The sequence below is a fragment of the Neodiprion pinetum genome, chromosome 1 (assembly GCF_021155775.2).
Source record: "Neodiprion pinetum isolate iyNeoPine1 chromosome 1, iyNeoPine1.2, whole genome shotgun sequence".
Lineage (NCBI taxonomy): Eukaryota > Metazoa > Arthropoda > Insecta > Hymenoptera > Diprionidae > Neodiprion > Neodiprion pinetum.
In genome coordinates, this window is record NC_060232.1 from 11999860 (window position 1) to 12017882 (window position 18023).

The 18023-nt window shown below is 40.0% G+C and overlaps 1 protein-coding gene across 1 annotated transcript in view; it reads right to left on the bottom strand.

Annotated features, from left to right (window-relative positions):
• Positions 1-8733: 8733 nt before the first annotated feature.
• LOC124221706 (uncharacterized) overlaps positions 8734-18023 on the bottom strand; it is a 65866-nt gene continuing 56576 nt past the window's right edge. The window contains exons 2-8 of the mRNA XM_069134512.1: positions 12635-12712; positions 12260-12390; positions 11902-12017; positions 11504-11629; positions 11095-11228; positions 10266-10339; positions 8734-9828 (exon numbers count right to left, since the gene is read on the bottom strand). Of these exons, the coding sequence (XP_068990613.1) occupies positions 11624-11629; positions 11902-12017; positions 12260-12390; positions 12635-12712 (331 nt within the window). The 3' untranslated portion in view covers positions 8734-9828; positions 10266-10339; positions 11095-11228; positions 11504-11623. The remainder of the gene's footprint in view (positions 9829-10265; positions 10340-11094; positions 11229-11503; positions 11630-11901; positions 12018-12259; positions 12391-12634; positions 12713-18023) is intronic.

The following is an 18023-nucleotide window of genomic DNA, read 5'->3' on the forward strand; positions in this document are numbered from 1 at the left end:
ATCATCCAACTGTCGCAGAACGGCAGCGTTATCAGCTGAGCCGTTAACTGAAGGATATATCTTCAGTCAACGGCTGACCATCGAAGGGCCTAGCCGCTTGAGTCTGGAATCGGCAGGAGAGATAAAGTGCGTATTTCTTGTATGAAATGTGAAAACTAAAATCATTATACATCATATTATATCATCGTACATCATACATCATACATCATACATCATATCATATCATCACACATCATACATCATACATCATACATCATCATACATAGTATCAAAGTTCGAAACCAAATTTCGGATGTCGGATGTCCAGAAAGTGACGTCACCAATTCAAAATCAGCTAGACGAATTCCTCAGTCTGGAAACAACCGCGCAGTAGAGCGGACGGATGAGAGTCGCGCTCCGCAAATTTCGAGTACGGGTTCTCAACCTCTCGGATCCCGCGCTTCGGGTCCGCTACGTATTTCGAGTACCGGGTTCTCAACCTCCCGGATCTACAATAAATTATTTCAATTCGTTTTTCGCGCAAGCCGAAATTCAGTAGCTGTCAGTCCGCTAATAAAATTTCTCGACTTCCAGGATAAGCGCTCCGTGGTTCCTGGTTCACGTTTACAATAAATTATTTCAATTCGTTTTTCGCGCAAGCCGAAATTCAGTAGCTGTCAGTCCGCTAATAAAATTTCTCGACTTCCAGGATAAGCGCTCCGTGGTTCCTGGTTCACGTTTACAATAAATTATTTCAATTCGTTTTTCGCGCAAGCCGAAATTCAGTAGCTGTCAGTCCGCTAATAAAATTTCTCGACTTCCAGGATAAGCGCTCCGTGGTTCCTGGTTCACGTTTACAATAAATTATTTCAATTCGTTTTTCGCGCAAGCCGAAATTCAGTAGCTGTCAGTCCGCTAATAAAATTTCTCGACTTCCAGGATAAGCGCTCCGTGGTTCCTGGTTCACGTTTACAATAAATTATTTCAATTCGTTTTTTCGCGCAAGCCGAAATTCAGTAGCTGTCAGTCCGCTAATAAAATTTCTCGACTTCCAGGATAAGCGCTCCGTGGTTCCTGGTTCACGTTTACAATAAATTATTTCAATTCGTTTTTCGCGCAAGCCGAAATTCAGTAGCTGTCAGTCCGCTAATAAAATTTCTCGACTTCCAGGATAAGCGCTCCGTGGTTCCTGGTTCACGTTTACAATAAATTATTTCAATTCGTTTTTCGCGCAAGCCGAAATTCAGTAGCTGTCAGTCCGCTAATAAAATTTCTCGACTTCCAGGATAAGCGCTCCGTGGTTCCTGGTTCACGTTTACAATAAATTATTTCAATTCGTTTTTTCGCGCAAGCCGAAATTCAGTAGCTGTCAGTCCGCTAATAAAATTTCTCGACTTCCAGGATAAGCGCTCCGTGGTTCCTGGTTCACGTTTACAATAAATTATTTCAATTCGTTTTTCGCGCAAGCCGAAATTCAGTAGCTGTCAGTCCGCTAATAAAATTTCTCGACTTCCAGGATAAGCGCTCCGTGGTTCCTGGTTCACGTTTACAATAAATTATTTCAATTCGTTTTTCGCGCAAGCCGAAATTCAGTAGCTGTCAGTCCGCTAATAAAATTTCTCGACTTCCAGGATAAGCGCTCCGTGGTTCCTGGTTCACGTTTACAATAAATTATTTCAATTCGTTTTTCGCGCAAGCCGAAATTCAGTAGCTGTCAGTCCGCTAATAAAATTTCTCGACTTCCAGGATAAGCGCTCCGTGGTTCCTGGTTCACGTTTACAATAAATTATTTCAATTCGTTTTTCGCGCAAGCCGAAATTCAGTAGCTGTCAGTCCGCTAATAAAATTTCTCGACTTCCAGGATAAGCGCTCCGTGGTTCCTGGTTCACGTTTACAATAAATTATTTCAATTCGTTTTTCGCGCAAGCCGAAATTCAGTAGCTGTCAGTCCGCTAATAAAATTTCTCGACTTCCAGGATAAGCGCTCCGTGGTTCCTGTTTCACGTTTACAATAAATTATTTCAATTCGTTTTTCGCGCAAGCCGAAATTCAGTAGCTGTCAGTCCGCTAATAAAATTTCTCGACTTCCAGGATAAGCGCTCGGTGTGGCTCGGTGAGTTTAACGTTTTTATAATATTCGATGGCAATTGTAATTATATTTCATCTAATCTTTTTCAAACTTGTCATCTTTACAATAAATTATTTCAATTCATTCTTCGCGCAAGCACAAATTCAGTAGCTATAAATGCGCTAAAGAAATTTATTTTACTGTCAATTAATTAATTAATTATATTAATTCTTACACAATATTTTTGATGTGTTCTTATACTGAAAATCTTTATTATTATGGCAGGTATACCCGTGGTGGATATCGGTGGTTGTTGGAGGTGATTGGCGGTGGTTGAAGGTGTTCGGAGTTGGACGAGGAGGAGGACGAGGAGGACGAGGATTTGTGCTCGGTGAGTAAAACACTTTTATAATATTTGATGGCAATTGTAATTATATTTCATCTGAAATATTACAAACTTGTCACGTTTACAATAAATTATTTCAATACATTTCTCGTGCAAGCACATATTCAGTAGCTATGATTAATCTTATGCAATTTATTATATTAATAATTAATTAATTAATTATATCAATCCTTATACAATATTTTTGATGTGTTCTCATACTGAAAATATTTATTACTATTCCAGGTATAACCCGAAGTGGTTGGCGGTGGTTGGAGGTGGTCGGAGGTGGACGAAGAGGAGGACGAGGTGGACCAGGAGGAGGACGAGGTGGACGAGGAGGCGGCGGGGTGGGTCGTGGGAGAGGAGAGGAGAGGTGGGGTGGGGGGAGGGAAGGGGAAGGGGAAGGGGGAGGGAAGGGGAAGAGGTGGGCTGGGTGGGGGGTGAAGAGGGGAGGGGGATGGGTGGGAAGGGGAGGGGAGGGGAGAGAGGGAGGGCGGGGCGGGAGGGAGGGAGGGAGGGAGGGAGGGAGGGAGGGAGGAAGGGAGGGGAGTGGAGGCCGGATGTCAGTGCGAGCCCGTTAAAGTTAATAGAGCATGGTACGCGCCCCCCCCCCCCCCCCCCCCCCCCCCCCCCCCCCCCCCGTCCCCGTCCCTCTCCCTCCCGCCCTACCCTCCCTGCCCCTTCCCCTCCCTCCCCTCCCCTCTTCACCCCCCCACCCCGCCCACCTCTTCCCCTTCCCTCCCCCTCCCCCTTCCCCTTCCCCTTCCCGCCTCGACCCCACCTCTCCTCTCCTCTCCCACGACCCACCTCGCCGCCTCCTCGTCCACCTCGTCCTCCTCCTGGTCCACCTCCGACCACCTCCAACCACCGCCAACCACTTCGGGTTATACCTGGAATAGTAATAAATATTTTCAGTATGAGAACACATCAAAAATATTGTATAAGGATTGATATAATTAATTAATTAATTAATAATATGATGAATTGCATAAGATTAATCATAGCTACTGAATATGTGCTTGCACGAGAAATGTATTGAAATAATTTATTGTAAACGTGACAAAATTGTAATATTTCAGATGAAATATAATTACAATTGCCATCAAATATTATAAAAGTGTTTTACTCACCGAGCACAAATCCTCGTCCTCCTCGTCCTCCTCCTCGTCCAACTCCGAACACCTTCAACCACCGCCAATCACCTCCAACAACCACCGATATCCACCACGGGTATACCTGCCATAATAATAAAGATTTTCAGTATAAGAACACATCAAAAATATTGTGTAAGAATTGATATAATTAATTAATTAATTGACAGTAGAATAAATTTAACTAGCGCATTTAGAGCTACTGAATTTGTGCTTGCGCGAAGAATGAATTGAAATAATTTATTGTAAAGATGACAAGTTTGAAAACGATTAGATGAAATATAATTACAATTGCCATCGAATATTATAAAAACGTTAAACTCACCGAGCACACCGAGCGCTTATCCTGGAAGTCGAGAAATTTTATTAGCGGACTGACAGCTACTGAATTTCGGCTTGCGCGAAAAACGAATTGAAATAATTTATTGTAAACGTGAAACAGGAACCACGGAGCGCTTATCCTGGAAGTCGAGAAATTTTATTAGCGGACTGACAGCTACTGAATTTCGGCTTGCGCGAAAAACGAATTGAAATAATTTATTGTAAACGTGAACCAGGAACCACGGAGCGCTTATCCTGGAAGTCGAGAAATTTTATTAGCGGACTGACAGCTACTGAATTTCGGCTTGCGCGAAAAACGAATTGAAATAATTTATTGTAAACGTGAACCAGGAACCACGGAGCGCTTATCCTGGAAGTCGAGAAATTTTATTAGCGGACTGACAGCTACTGAATTTCGGCTTGCGCGAAAAACGAATTGAAATAATTTATTGTAAACGTGAACCAGGAACCACGGAGCGCTTATCCTGGAAGTCGAGAAATTTTATTAGCGGACTGACAGCTACTGAATTTCGGCTTGCGCGAAAAACGAATTGAAATAATTTATTGTAAACGTGAACCAGGAACCACGGAGCGCTTATCCTGGAAGTCGAGAAATTTTATTAGCGGACTGACAGCTACTGAATTTCGGCTTGCGCGAAAAACGAATTGAAATAATTTATTGTAAACGTGAAACAGGAACCACGGAGCGCTTATCCTGGAAGTCGAGAAATTTTATTAGCGGACTGACAGCTACTGAATTTCGGCTTGCGCGAAAAACGAATTGAAATAATTTATTGTAAACGTGAACCAGGAACCACGGAGCGCTTATCCTGGAAGTCGAGAAATTTTATTAGCGGACTGACAGCTACTGAATTTCGGCTTGCGCGAAAAACGAATTGAAATAATTTATTGTAAACGTGAACCAGGAACCACGGAGCGCTTATCCTGGAAGTCGAGAAGTTTTATTAGCGGACTGACAGCTACTGAATTTCGGCTTGCGCGAAAAACGAATTGAAATAATTTATTGTAAACGTGAACCAGGAACCACGGAGCGCTTATCCTGGAAGTCGAGAAATTTTATTAGCGGACTGACAGCTACTGAATTTCGGCTTGCGCGAAAAACGAATTGAAATAATTTATTGTAAACGTGAAACAGGAACCACGGAGCGCTTATCCTGGAAGTCGAGAAATTTTATTAGCGGACTGACAGCTACTGAATTTCGGCTTGCGCGAAAAACGAATTGAAATAATTTATTGTAAACGTGAACCAGGAACCACGGAGCGCTTATCCTGGAAGTCGAGAAATTTTATTAGCGGACTGACAGCTACTGAATTTCGGCTTGCGCGAAAAACGAATTGAAATAATTTATTGTAAACGTGAACCAGGAACCACGGAGCGCTTATCCTGGAAGTCGAGAAATTTTATTAGCGGACTGACAGCTACTGAATTTCGGCTTGCGCGAAAAACGAATTGAAATAATTTATTGTAAACGTGAACCAGGAACCACGGAGCGCTTATCCTGGAAGTCGAGAAATTTTATTAGCGGACTGACAGCTACTGAATTTCGGCTTGCGCGAAAAACGAATTGAAATAATTTATTGTAAACGTGAACCAGGAACCACGGAGCGCTTATCCTGGAAGTCGAGAAATTTTATTAGCGGACTGACAGCTACTGAATTTCGGCTTGCGCGAAAAACGAATTGAAATAATTTATTGTAAACGTGAAACAGGAACCACGGAGCGCTTATCCTGGAAGTCGAGAAATTTTATTAGCGGACTGACAGCTACTGAATTTCGGCTTGCGCGAAAAACGAATTGAAATAATTTATTGTAAACGTGAACCAGGAACCACGGAGCGCTTATCCTGGAAGTCGAGAAATTTTATTAGCGGACTGACAGCTACTGAATTTCGGCTTGCGCGAAAAACGAATTGAAATAATTTATTGTAAACGTGAACCAGGAACCACGGAGCGCTTATCCTGGAAGTCGAGAAATTTTATTAGCGGACTGACAGCTACTGAATTTCGGCTTGCGCGAAAAACGAATTGAAATAATTTATTGTAAACGTGAACCAGGAACCACGGAGCGCTTATCCTGGAAGTCGAGAAATTTTATTAGCGGACTGACAGCTACTGAATTTCGGCTTGCGCGAAAAACGAATTGAAATAATTTATTGTAAACGTGAACCAGGAACCACGGAGCGCTTATCCTGGAAGTCGAGAAATTTTATTAGCGGACTGACAGCTACTGAATTTCGGCTTGCGCGAAAAACGAATTGAAATAATTTATTGTAAACGTGAAACAGGAACCACGGAGCGCTTATCCTGGAAGTCGAGAAATTTTATTAGCGGACTGACAGCTACTGAATTTCGGCTTGCGCGAAAAACGAATTGAAATAATTTATTGTAAACGTGAACCAGGAACCACGGAGCGCTTATCCTGGAAGTCGAGAAATTTTATTAGCGGACTGACAGCTACTGAATTTCGGCTTGCGCGAAAAACGAATTGAAATAATTTATTGTAAACGTGAAACAGGAACCACGGAGCGCTTATCCTGGAAGTCGAGAAATTTTATTAGCGGACTGACAGCTACTGAATTTCGGCTTGCGCGAAAAACGAATTGAAATAATTTATTGTAAACGTGAACCAGGAACCACGGAGCGCTTATCCTGGAAGTCGAGAAATTTTATTAGCGGACTGACAGCTACTGAATTTCGGCTTGCGCGAAAAACGAATTGAAATAATTTATTGTAAACGTGAACCAGGAACCACGGAGCGCTTATCCTGGAAGTCGAGAAATTTTATTAGCGGACTGACAGCTACTGAATTTCGGCTTGCGCGAAAAACGAATTGAAATAATTTATTGTAAACGTGAACCAGGAACCACGGAGCGCTTATCCTGGAAGTCGAGAAATTTTATTAGCGGACTGACAGCTACTGAATTTCGGCTTGCGCGAAAAACGAATTGAAATAATTTATTGTAAACGTGAAACAGGAACCACGGAGCGCTTATCCTGGAAGTCGAGAAATTTTATTAGCGGACTGACAGCTACTGAATTTCGGCTTGCGCGAAAAACGAATTGAAATAATTTATTGTAAACGTGAACCAGGAACCACGGAGCGCTTATCCTGGAAGTCGAGAAATTTTATTAGCGGACTGACAGCTACTGAATTTCGGCTTGCGCGAAAAACGAATTGAAATAATTTATTGTAAACGTGAACCAGGAACCACGGAGCGCTTATCCTGGAAGTCGAGAAATTTTATTAGCGGACTGACAGCTACTGAATTTCGGCTTGCGCGAAAAACGAATTGAAATAATTTATTGTAGATCCGGGAGGTTGAGAACCCGGTACTCGAAATACGTAGCGGACCCGAAGCGCGGGATCCGAGAGGTTGAGAACCCGTACTCGAAATTTGCGGAGCGCGACTCTCATCCGTCCGCTCTACTGCGCGGTTGTTTCCAGACTGAGGAATTCGTCTAGCTGATTTTGAATTGGTGACGTCACTTTCTGGACATCCGACATCCGAAATTTGGTTTCGAACTTTGATACTATGTATGATGATGTATGATGTATGATGTATGATGTGTGATGATATGATATGATGTATGATGTATGATGTATGATGTACGATGATATAATATGATGTATAATGATTTTAGTTTTCACATTTCATACAAGAAATACGCACTTTATCTCTCCTGCCGATTCCAGACTCAAGCGGCTAGGCCCTTCGATGGTCAGCCGTTGACTGAAGATATATCCTTCAGTTAACGGCTCAGCTGATAACGCTGCCGTTCTGCGACAGTTGGATGATGAAAAATTTTGCTCGTACATTTCAAATGTGTGTTAAAATACACTCGAAGTGTTAAGAAGCCTCGTTCCTTCTCTTCCTGTCACCTTCTTAGGTCTTTAAATCACTACGCTGCGTTAAATACTGTCTCATGTACGGAGAATCCATTTCATCTTAATCAAAATTGGCGCATCCGTGATGTATTACAGTTACTCTGAATTTTTTTCCATTCAAACACTTTTCGAAAAACTATTCAGCTTCTCTACCCAACGTAGATACTTCACTTGCGACTAGCTAAAACAGCGTTTCGATTCTATGCCTACGAAAATCCAAGATCGAGAAAGCAAATGAAAAGTTGTTGGAATATTTATGAATATTTATGTTATGGAATACATCGGAATATCAATGTTATGAAATACGTCGTGCGCGCGTCGAATAGAATCCCATTTCGAAATGAATAATTCTTCTCTTTTCATATCATAGCTAATCTAGTAATATAGGTAAATAGGATGGGTGGAGGTGTTCGGAAATGGTAGGAGGTGGTCGGCGCTGGCAGAAGGTGATAGGGGGTGGTCGAAAGTGGCCATTGATGGTCAGAGGTGGCAGGGGGAGGTAGTAGGTGTTCGAAAATGGTAGGACATTTCAAAAGTTAAAGTCGACGATGATCCGGTGCATCAATTTTATCGTTAAAGATTTTCGTTTCCCACGAGGCATAGAGTATTCAACAACGATAATGCAGTCCTTCAAATTCATCATTCATCTCTGTCTGGAAAGCTAATTCGCAAGGCGTGGTATTCTAGATATGTCAAAACTAAGCTAGCGGCACGTGTTTGCATTATTAGAAAAATACCCGTATTCTACATACACTGTTTCTAATCTTTTGCTACATTTGGTTTAATCCTCATGCTTCCACAGCACGAATAGTCGGAAATGTTTTTGATTATCCATAATAAAATAAAAGAAGTAACAAAGCTTAAATTTATTGTTAAAGCTCTAATGAATACATCAAACTGCGGTCGAATTCATTTATTATTTGCACATGACCTCTGTATATTTGATACATTATTCCTAAGTACATTGAAACATATGTATTTATAATGAAATATCATGCAAAGGGCTGTGTAAACTATAAACTATAATTTCTATCAAATAGCTGCTTTTATGTCAACAGGGCTTTGAGACTCAGTTGAGTTGGATCTCGATTTTTGCCATCGTATGTAGGACATTGGGTTACATGAACAAATGCGAATTACGAAGAACTCCGTATTAGAGATAAGGATATTTTAGTTCAAGTATACCTATACACAGAAATCCGTATGTGAAAATACTAAAACCTCTGTGTTTATTGTAAAAATCTAGTTTTAAACATGTGTATATATGTATATACACATGCATAAGTATACATATACATATATACACATACATGTAGATAAATGATTGCCAAGAAATCAGAAACACTCACAACTTGTCGCAAATAGAGTAAAACGTAAGGTTAATAATATACAAATTACACAAGCGCACCATAAAACGTGGCAAGGGTAATCCTGGTGCAGTGATTGTATAAACTGAAGAAATATACATTTACATATACATGATATAAATTAATAGACTAGAAAAAAGTATTTAGAGAGCTCATCTAATTCCGATCTTGTAACAATAGATCATTAACATAATCAATATACGGTTAAAGCTGTATTAGCTACATTCACAATTAGAAATAATATTTTTTATCCATTTTCATAGTTATTTAATTTCTTGTACAACAATTTTTCAAACTTCACCGCAAAATGCCCAACGAGTTCTCGTAGTGCAAATACGAGTCCAATTACCTTACAGATGGCATTACATTGATTTTTGCCTTCTCGCGTCGAGTTATAAATACAGAGAAATCTCAATGAGAGCTCATTTCTATAAGATTTATTGTAGTGCTATATTCGTAGCTGTACCTGTTATTCTATATTATATACTGTCCTAAATTTTAAACACACAGCGCAACAATGGCTGAAAGCTCAATGGCAAGAAGAGAGGAGCAATTTGCATCTTAGTAAATCTTTTCTTCTTTATACGTAGTACAGCGATGTCACGTCGGAGGATATGTACTAGTGGATCACTAGGTGGGGCACAGAACTGAAACATAATTATGTTGAAAACCTTCAACATCTCTTACAGAAAGTAGGTACGTTGCCAGACCTTATATATCAACAATGAATATTCATAGAGGCTATATTCATCAATACTTACAAAAGTAAGCTAATATTTTACCCGCTATTGCTTATTACTGATAACTTGATATGATAATATCCCCTTCCCACCCCTCCCCTCCCCTCTCACGACCCACCCCGCCCTACCTACTTCTGCTCCTACTCCTACTCCTATTCCTACTCCGACTACTCCTACTCCTAATCCCACTCCAACTCCTACTATTCCTACTTCTACTCATATTCTTACTCCAAGTCCTATTCCTACCACTACTCCTACTTCTACTCCTATTTCTACATCTTCCCCTGATCCTACTCCTGATGCTGATTCTACTTCATCAAATATTGTCAAAATGTTAAACTCACCGAGCACGAATCCTCGTCCTCCAACTCGTCCAGCTCGACCACCGCCAACCACCGCCAACCACCTCGGGTTATACCTGGAATAGTAATAAATATTCTCAGACTAAGAACACATCAAAAATATTATGTAAGGATTGTTATAAATAATTATTTAATCAATATGTAATAAATTTCATTAGCGCGTTTATAGCTATTGAATATGTGCTTGCGTGAAAAATGAATTGAAACAATTTATTGTAAACTTGACAAGTTTGAGATATTTTGGCGGGGTGTGGGGAGGGGGGAGAGGTGGGGCGGGGAGGGGGGTGGGCGGGGCGGGGAGGAGAGTGGACCCTACCCTATCCTATCCTTTTTTTTTTTTGTCTCTCGATGGGAAAATGCCTTATGCACACCCTCTGTTTCACGCAAGAAACACAGGGTAGTGTGGGACCCGCCCCCACTAAAAACCCATCGGCCACTCTGGTACGGGATGAGAGACTCCCCGGAACCACCGAAGCATAACTTCGGAGGGACTCCCGGCTCCTCAGCGCGCGTGCGCTCATTCCTAGCTTGGGAGTTGCGTCTCCCTTTCCTCCCTCCCCTCCACTCACCTTTCCACTCCAACTCCAACTTCTACTCCTACTCCTACTCCTACCCCTGATCCTAGTCCTTTCGTACTCCTACTCCTACCCCTGATCCTACTCCTACTCCTACTCCTGATCCTAATCCTATTCCTACTCCTACTTGTGAACCTTCTCCTGATCCTACTCTTATTCCCACTTCTACTCGTGATCCTACTCCTATTCCCACTTCTACTCCTACTCTATTCGTTATTTAAGAATGTTATACTCACAGTGCACAAATCCTCATCATCCTCGTCCACCTTGGTTTCCTCGTCTTCCTCGTTCTCCTCCTCGTCCACCTCCGAACACCTCCAGCCACCGCCAACCACCTCCAGTAACCATCGATAACCACCTTGGGTTATACCTAGATTAGCAATAATTATTTTAAGTATTAGAAAACATGAAAAATATTGTGTAAGGATTCTTATAATTTTTGTATTGACAAATTTCATTAAGAAGATTATGAGAAAATTATGAAAAATTATAGAAATTTTACTAGCCCACTGATAGCTACTGAATTTGGGCATGCGCGAAAAATGAATTGAAATAATAATTAATTGTAAACGTGACAAGATTAAAAAATCGTAGATAAAATATAATGACAATTGCCATTTAATGTTATAAAAATATTTTACTCACCATGCAGAAATCCTCGTTCTCCTCATCTTCCTCGTCCTCCTCCTCGTCCACCTCCGACCACCTCCGACCACCTCCAACCACCGCCAACCACCTCCAACAACCACCGATAACCACCTCGGCTTACACCTGGGATAGTAATAAATATTTCAAATATTAGAACACATAAAAAATATTGTGTATGGATTGTTATAATATTAGTATTGACAAATTTCATTAAGAAGATTATGAGAAAATTATGGAAAATTATAGAAATTTTACTAACGCACTGATAGCCACTAAATTTGGGCATGAGCGAAAAATGAATTGAAATAATTAATTGTAAACGTGACAAGATCGAAAAATTGTAGATAAAATATAATGACAATTGCCATTTAATGTTATAAAAATATTTTACTCACCATGTAGAAATCCTCGTTCTCCTCGTCTTCTTCGTCCTCCTCCCTGATCAGCTGCAACCACCTCCAACCACCGCCAACCACCTCCAACAACCACCTCGAACCACCTCGGGTTATACCTTGAATAGTGAAAATATTTTCAGCATAAGAACACATCAAAAATATTGTGTAAGGATTAATGTAATTATTTAATTAATTGATTAACAATATAACAAATTCGATTGGCGCATTCGTAGCTCCTGAATTTGTACTTGCGCGGAGAATGAATTGAAATAATTTATTGTAAACGTGACAATTTGAAAAATTTTAGATCAAATATAACTACAATTGCCATTAAATATTACAATAATGTTGAACTCACCGAGCACTAATCTTCGCCCTCCTCGTCCATATTGTTCTCGTCTTCTTCGTCCCTCACCTCGTCTACCTCCGACCACCACCAACCACCGCCAACCACCCCCAACAACCACCGATAACCACGTCGGGTTATACCTGGAATGGTAATAAATATTTTCAATATGAAAACACATCAAAAATATTGTGTAAGGACTAATGTAATTAATTAATTAAGTAATTAACAATATAACAAATTTGATTGGCGCAATAATAGCTCCTGAATTTGGACTTGCGCAGAAAATGAATTGAAATAATTTAATGTAAGCATGACAAGTTTGAACTATTTCAGATAAAATATAAATACAATTGCCATCAAATATTATAAAAGTGTTTTACTCACCCTGCACAAATCCTCGTCCTCCTCCTCGTCCATCTCCCACCACCTCCAACGACTACCGCTAACCACCTCGGGTTATACCTTGAATAGTATTAAATATTTTCAGTATAAGAACACATCAAAATTATTGTTTAAGGATCAATGTAAATCATTAACTAATCGATTTTATAATGAATTTGATCATCGCATTGACAGCTCCTGAATTTGGGCTAGCGCGAAAAATGAATCGAACGAATTCATTGTAAACATGAAACGGGAAGGACGGAGCACTTGTACTGGGAGTCGAACTTCACCAGATAGTGGGCCTTGAGCGTAGAAACTACGGAGCTCTTGTCCTGGAAGTCGAGTTTCACCAGGTAGTGGACTTTGAGCGCAGGAACCATGGAACGCTTGTCCTGGAAGTCCAGTTTCATCATGTAGTGGACCTTGAGTGCAGAAACTACGGAGCGCTTTTTCTGGAACTCGAGTTGCACGAGAAAGCGGACCCGGAACGCAGGATGCAGGAGGTAGAGAACCCGGTATTCGAAATTTGCGGAGCGCGATTTTCATACGTCCGCTCTACTGCGCGGTTGTTTCCGGACTGAGGAATTCGGCTAGCTGAGTTTCGTCTATATAGATGGAGACGTCACGAAAAAAAAAATTTTCGGTGACGTCACTTTCTGAACATCCGAATATCCGACATGCAAACTTGGATTTCGAACTTCAATAGTATGTATGATATGATGTATGATGGATGATCATGTATGATGTATGGTGTATGATGATATGATATATAGGAGTAAAAGTGGGAATAGCAGTAAAAGTAGGAGTTGGAGTCGAAATGGGAGTAGAAGTAGGAGTAGTAGGAGTTAATGCAAAATCAGGAGTAGGGGTGGAAGCAGTAGGATTAGGAGTAGGAGAATGAGTAAAAGTAAGAGTAGAAGTAGGAATCGGAAAAGTAGGAGTTGAAGTAGCAATAGAAGTAGTCGTAGTAGTAGGAGTAGGAATAAAAGTAGGAGAAGAAGTAGGAGTAGAATTAGGAGTAGAGGTAGGAGAAGGAGTAGGAGTAGGATCAGGAGTAGAAGTAGAAGTAGCAGTAGGATCAGGATCAAGAGTAGCAGTGAAAGTGGGATCAGGAGTAGGAGCAGTCTCAGGAGTAGGATCAGGTGTAGGATCAGGAGAGGAATCAGAATTGGGATCAGGAGTAGACTCAGGACTAGGATCAGGAGTAGCATCAGGAGTCAAATCGGGAGTAGGATCTGAAGTAGGATCAGAAGTAGTACCAGGAGTAGGACCAGGAATAGGATCAGGAGTAGGATGTGAAGTAGGAGTGTGATCAGGAGGAGAAGTAGGATCAGGAGTAGAAGTAGGATCAGAGGTAGTAGTCTCAGGATCAGGGGTAGTAGTCTCAGGATCAGGAGTAGGATCTGCAGTAGGATCAGGAGTAGGACCAGGAGTAAGAGTGGGATCAACTATTTTCATGTAAACAGTAACAAAAAGCTATGTTTCTATTTCTGCACGGTGAGTATAACATTTTTCTAATATTTAATGGCAATTGTAATTATATTTTATTTGAAATTTTTTAAACTTTTCACGTTTACAATGAATTATTTCAATTCATTTTTCCCGTAAGCCCAAATTCAGTAGCTATGAATGCGCTAATAAAATTTCTATATAATTTTTTATAATTTTCTCATAATCTTCTTGGTAAAATGTGTAAATAAAAAAAATTATATTAATCTTTACACGATATGTTTGATGTGTTCTAATTTTTCTAAAAATATTAATCATCATTCCAGGTATAACCAGAGTTGGTTAGCGGTGGTCGTTGGAGATGGTTGGCGGTGGTTGGCTGTGGTCGGAGGTGGACGAGGAGAAGGACGAGAAAGACGAGGAGAACAAGGTGGACGAGGAACACAAGGATATGTGCTCGGTGAGTAAAACATTTTTATATTAGTTGATGGCATTTGTAATTATATTTCATCGAAAATATTTCAAACTTGCCATGTTTACAATAAATTATTTGAATTCATTCTTAGCGCAAACACATATTCAGTAGCTTCAAATGCGCTGATACAATTTATTACATATTAATTAATTATATTAATCCTTACAGAATATGTTTGATGTGTTCTTATACTGAAAATATTTATTACTATTCTAGGTATAACCCAAGGTGGTTATCGGTGGTTGTTGGAGGTGGTTGGCGGTGGTTGGAGGTGGTAGGAGCTAGTAGGAAGTGCTGGGATGTGGTTAAGTGTGGCAGGGGGTAGTAGGAGGTGGATGAACATGGTAGAAGGTGTTTGGAGGTGGTAGGAAGTGATCGGAGGTGGTCGAGGAGGACGAGGACAACGAGGATGACGAGGGAGTGGCGGAGGTGAAGCAGGAGGAGGAGGGGGACGAGGTGGACGAGGAGGACGAAGGTCATCGGAGGTGATTGGAGGTGGTTGACGGTTGTTAGAGGTGCTCGGAGGTAGTCGGGGGTGGTTGGCGGTGGACGCGATTACGCTTCTTCTCACGGGGATGATCGACTTGATCGACATTTCTAAGTCGCAGTCGACAAGTCACTCTGTACCGTCTCAATCACGAGCTTTCATACCGATACTACTTTGGATGCTACGAATGTCGGAGCGAGCTCGTTAGGTAGAGTCGCTAGAACAGAACCCTCCTGCGCTCCCAGGCCCACCTGGGCCCACTTGCCCGCCGAAAACTGGTCACAAAAATTTATCCAGGGGTATCCGTCTTTATGTTCTTCAGTCAACGCGTATTCTAAGGTTAGATTCGACAGTCATGGGTTATGTTTCGTTTATTGAGATTGAGTTTGTTTCGCGCTCGGCCGACTGTGGCGCTGTAGGTTTCTCTGTATTGCCAACGTAACTGTCTAGTGTAAAAAATTAGCCGTCTCAGATTCATTGTCCCAAGTGCTCATCGACCCGGCTCAGCGATTGGCAAGCAAGAATCACATCTAGCCCTGTTACTTCGTCAATCTCTGTTTATTCATTTATGATGATGTGGGTTGAAAACTTTTGTCGTACGCGATGTAAGCTATACGGTTGGCGAATAAGTACTTAAACACGATTCATGGTTTCATATATTCTTCAAGTCATAAATTCGAGTATTAGCATGTATAAGATGTATAATGCTCTGTTTTACGTAATGTATTTTTCTGTCTATCCTGATTGTTAAAACATTCTTTCTATATTTTAGCCACTAAAAGCTTCGATGAAATTAGAATTGCCATGACGTGGGCATTGACATCTTGTTTTCCAAATATGAACTACCAAATGCAGGATCAAACACCATAATCAAGGGGTCATTTACTTGAGGAATCAGTTGAAAACCACCGGAACTTACTAAAATTCGAGCTGTACTTTAATATTGAAAGTCACTTGGAAATCAGCAATATGCCGAACATCTTCAAATGTTTAGGAACCACTTAAAGATTAGCGGAATTCAAGCTACATATTTCATTATTTCCTAATATTGGCAATCATCAGGAAATCACTTGTAAGTCGTTGATGATTTCAAAGCGACTATCATCCTCGAATTTGTCCACAGATTTCTTCGTACAACTTTATGGTGTAGTAAACATAGTTTTATAGTATCACTTTAGGTGGATTTGAGAATTTCACACATTCCGAATTTGAAGTCCAGTCTTTTGGTAAAATTATAGTGTGATACCAATTTAAAAGCAAAGTTTCACACGTGTTGATCTTCATATAATTAAACGTTGGTCACTTTGAAGTAAAAGTTTACAAAATGCAAAATAATTCTTGCATGTTTACTCTTGATGTTGTGTAGTTTTCAACGATCAAGTCTTGTGTTATGTGATATTTGCTAACCAAATTTTTTATCTTATAGTGCTTCATTCGGAAACGAAGTTTGCCTGGAGTTCTCATCAATAAATTTTAATAAAATTCGGTGTTGATATCGACATTCCATGGTAAATATTTGAAGAATTACGGTAACTTGGGCAGTTTGAAATGCTGCAAATAAGCTCGATCGATCGAAACTTCAAGTGTATGAAGCGAGATACGTTTCACTTGTCAGTGTACAGCCTGAGTTGGGTTTCATTGGGGCGCAGTCCAAAATCAATTACAGATTGCCAAACTGTAGGGTAACTTCTAACAATGTGTAATTACTATCGGATTACATAATAAGGGGATGCCCCTTACAAGTTTATATTATTGCATGAATTTAAATTTGCATTACCCACCTTACTCCGAGAATATCAATAAAACAAAAGAATTTCAAATTCAGGTTTGCTCACGAAGAATTTGTTACTTGTTAACCTACGTAGAAACATGCCCCGAATGAATTTTAGCAGAGATCTCAAGCTTTGATATGTAAATTTCTGACGACTAATTGTCTCGGAAAATTTGCAACAATCGCGTATAAAGAACACTTTTTAGTCATGGAAGAGCCTCATGAATACAGAGATTATACATCAATATTGGCCGTGAATTAATTACTTTATCTGCAGTTAGCTCCACATTCAGGTCAAGGCAGACTCTTGTTTTCAAACGATAATCATAATTTTAATTTTTAATTACTGGCAAGCGGATAACGAATAAAATTTTACGTTATTAAAAAATCTTTCGACAAAACTTGTCCAATCCGTTATTCAATTCCTAATTTTACGCTTCAGCTACTTTTTACCTAAAGAAAGAAAAGTATAATTAAAACAATAAAATTGTATTATTACATGCTTTGTTCAGAAGTTGTCATTAATTACTCATCATGAAAAACATCCAAAATAATCTGATTTGATCCAAGATAAAAAATTAAATATCATAAAAACCGTTAATTCATCCTTTTTCCAAAAATTCAACTTCACTCACTCAAATAAATACCTATTTTTCATCATGCAGTATCTCTGTCTTTTTTTCTTAAATATCTGCGTCTTGAGAGTTACTCAGTAAATTTTCAGCTAAAAATGTTGAAAATTCCGTGGACTATGATTTTTGTTGTTTCATAAATTTTTTTTTCATATTCAAAACTTCGTTTTGCAAAGATAACTGATTTGCCTTGAAATATCGTAGTTAAACAGTATCCCAGAATTTTTTCAAGTAACCTTAATCGATATTTCTCTTACTACGCAATGATTTTTGATGAGTTCCGCGCATTTTCAGAATCCGAGGTCAAAAATAAGGGTTATTTCACTTGAAAAACACAAGTTAACCTTCAAATAACCCTACAAATGAAGTTCAGCGCCAAAGTTGGATCAGCCCTTCGATACTCAACAACGGTACTTTGAAACATTTTCTGATTGGCTTGCAATTTTTTGAGTTATTCAGCTGTGTAAGCTGAAACGGGACACCCTGTATATGACACGCCAAGTCAGCGGGGCCTCAAACTTTGAACCAATGGAGATTTAATCTATCATGAAGTGAAATATCGTTAATCCCAACCC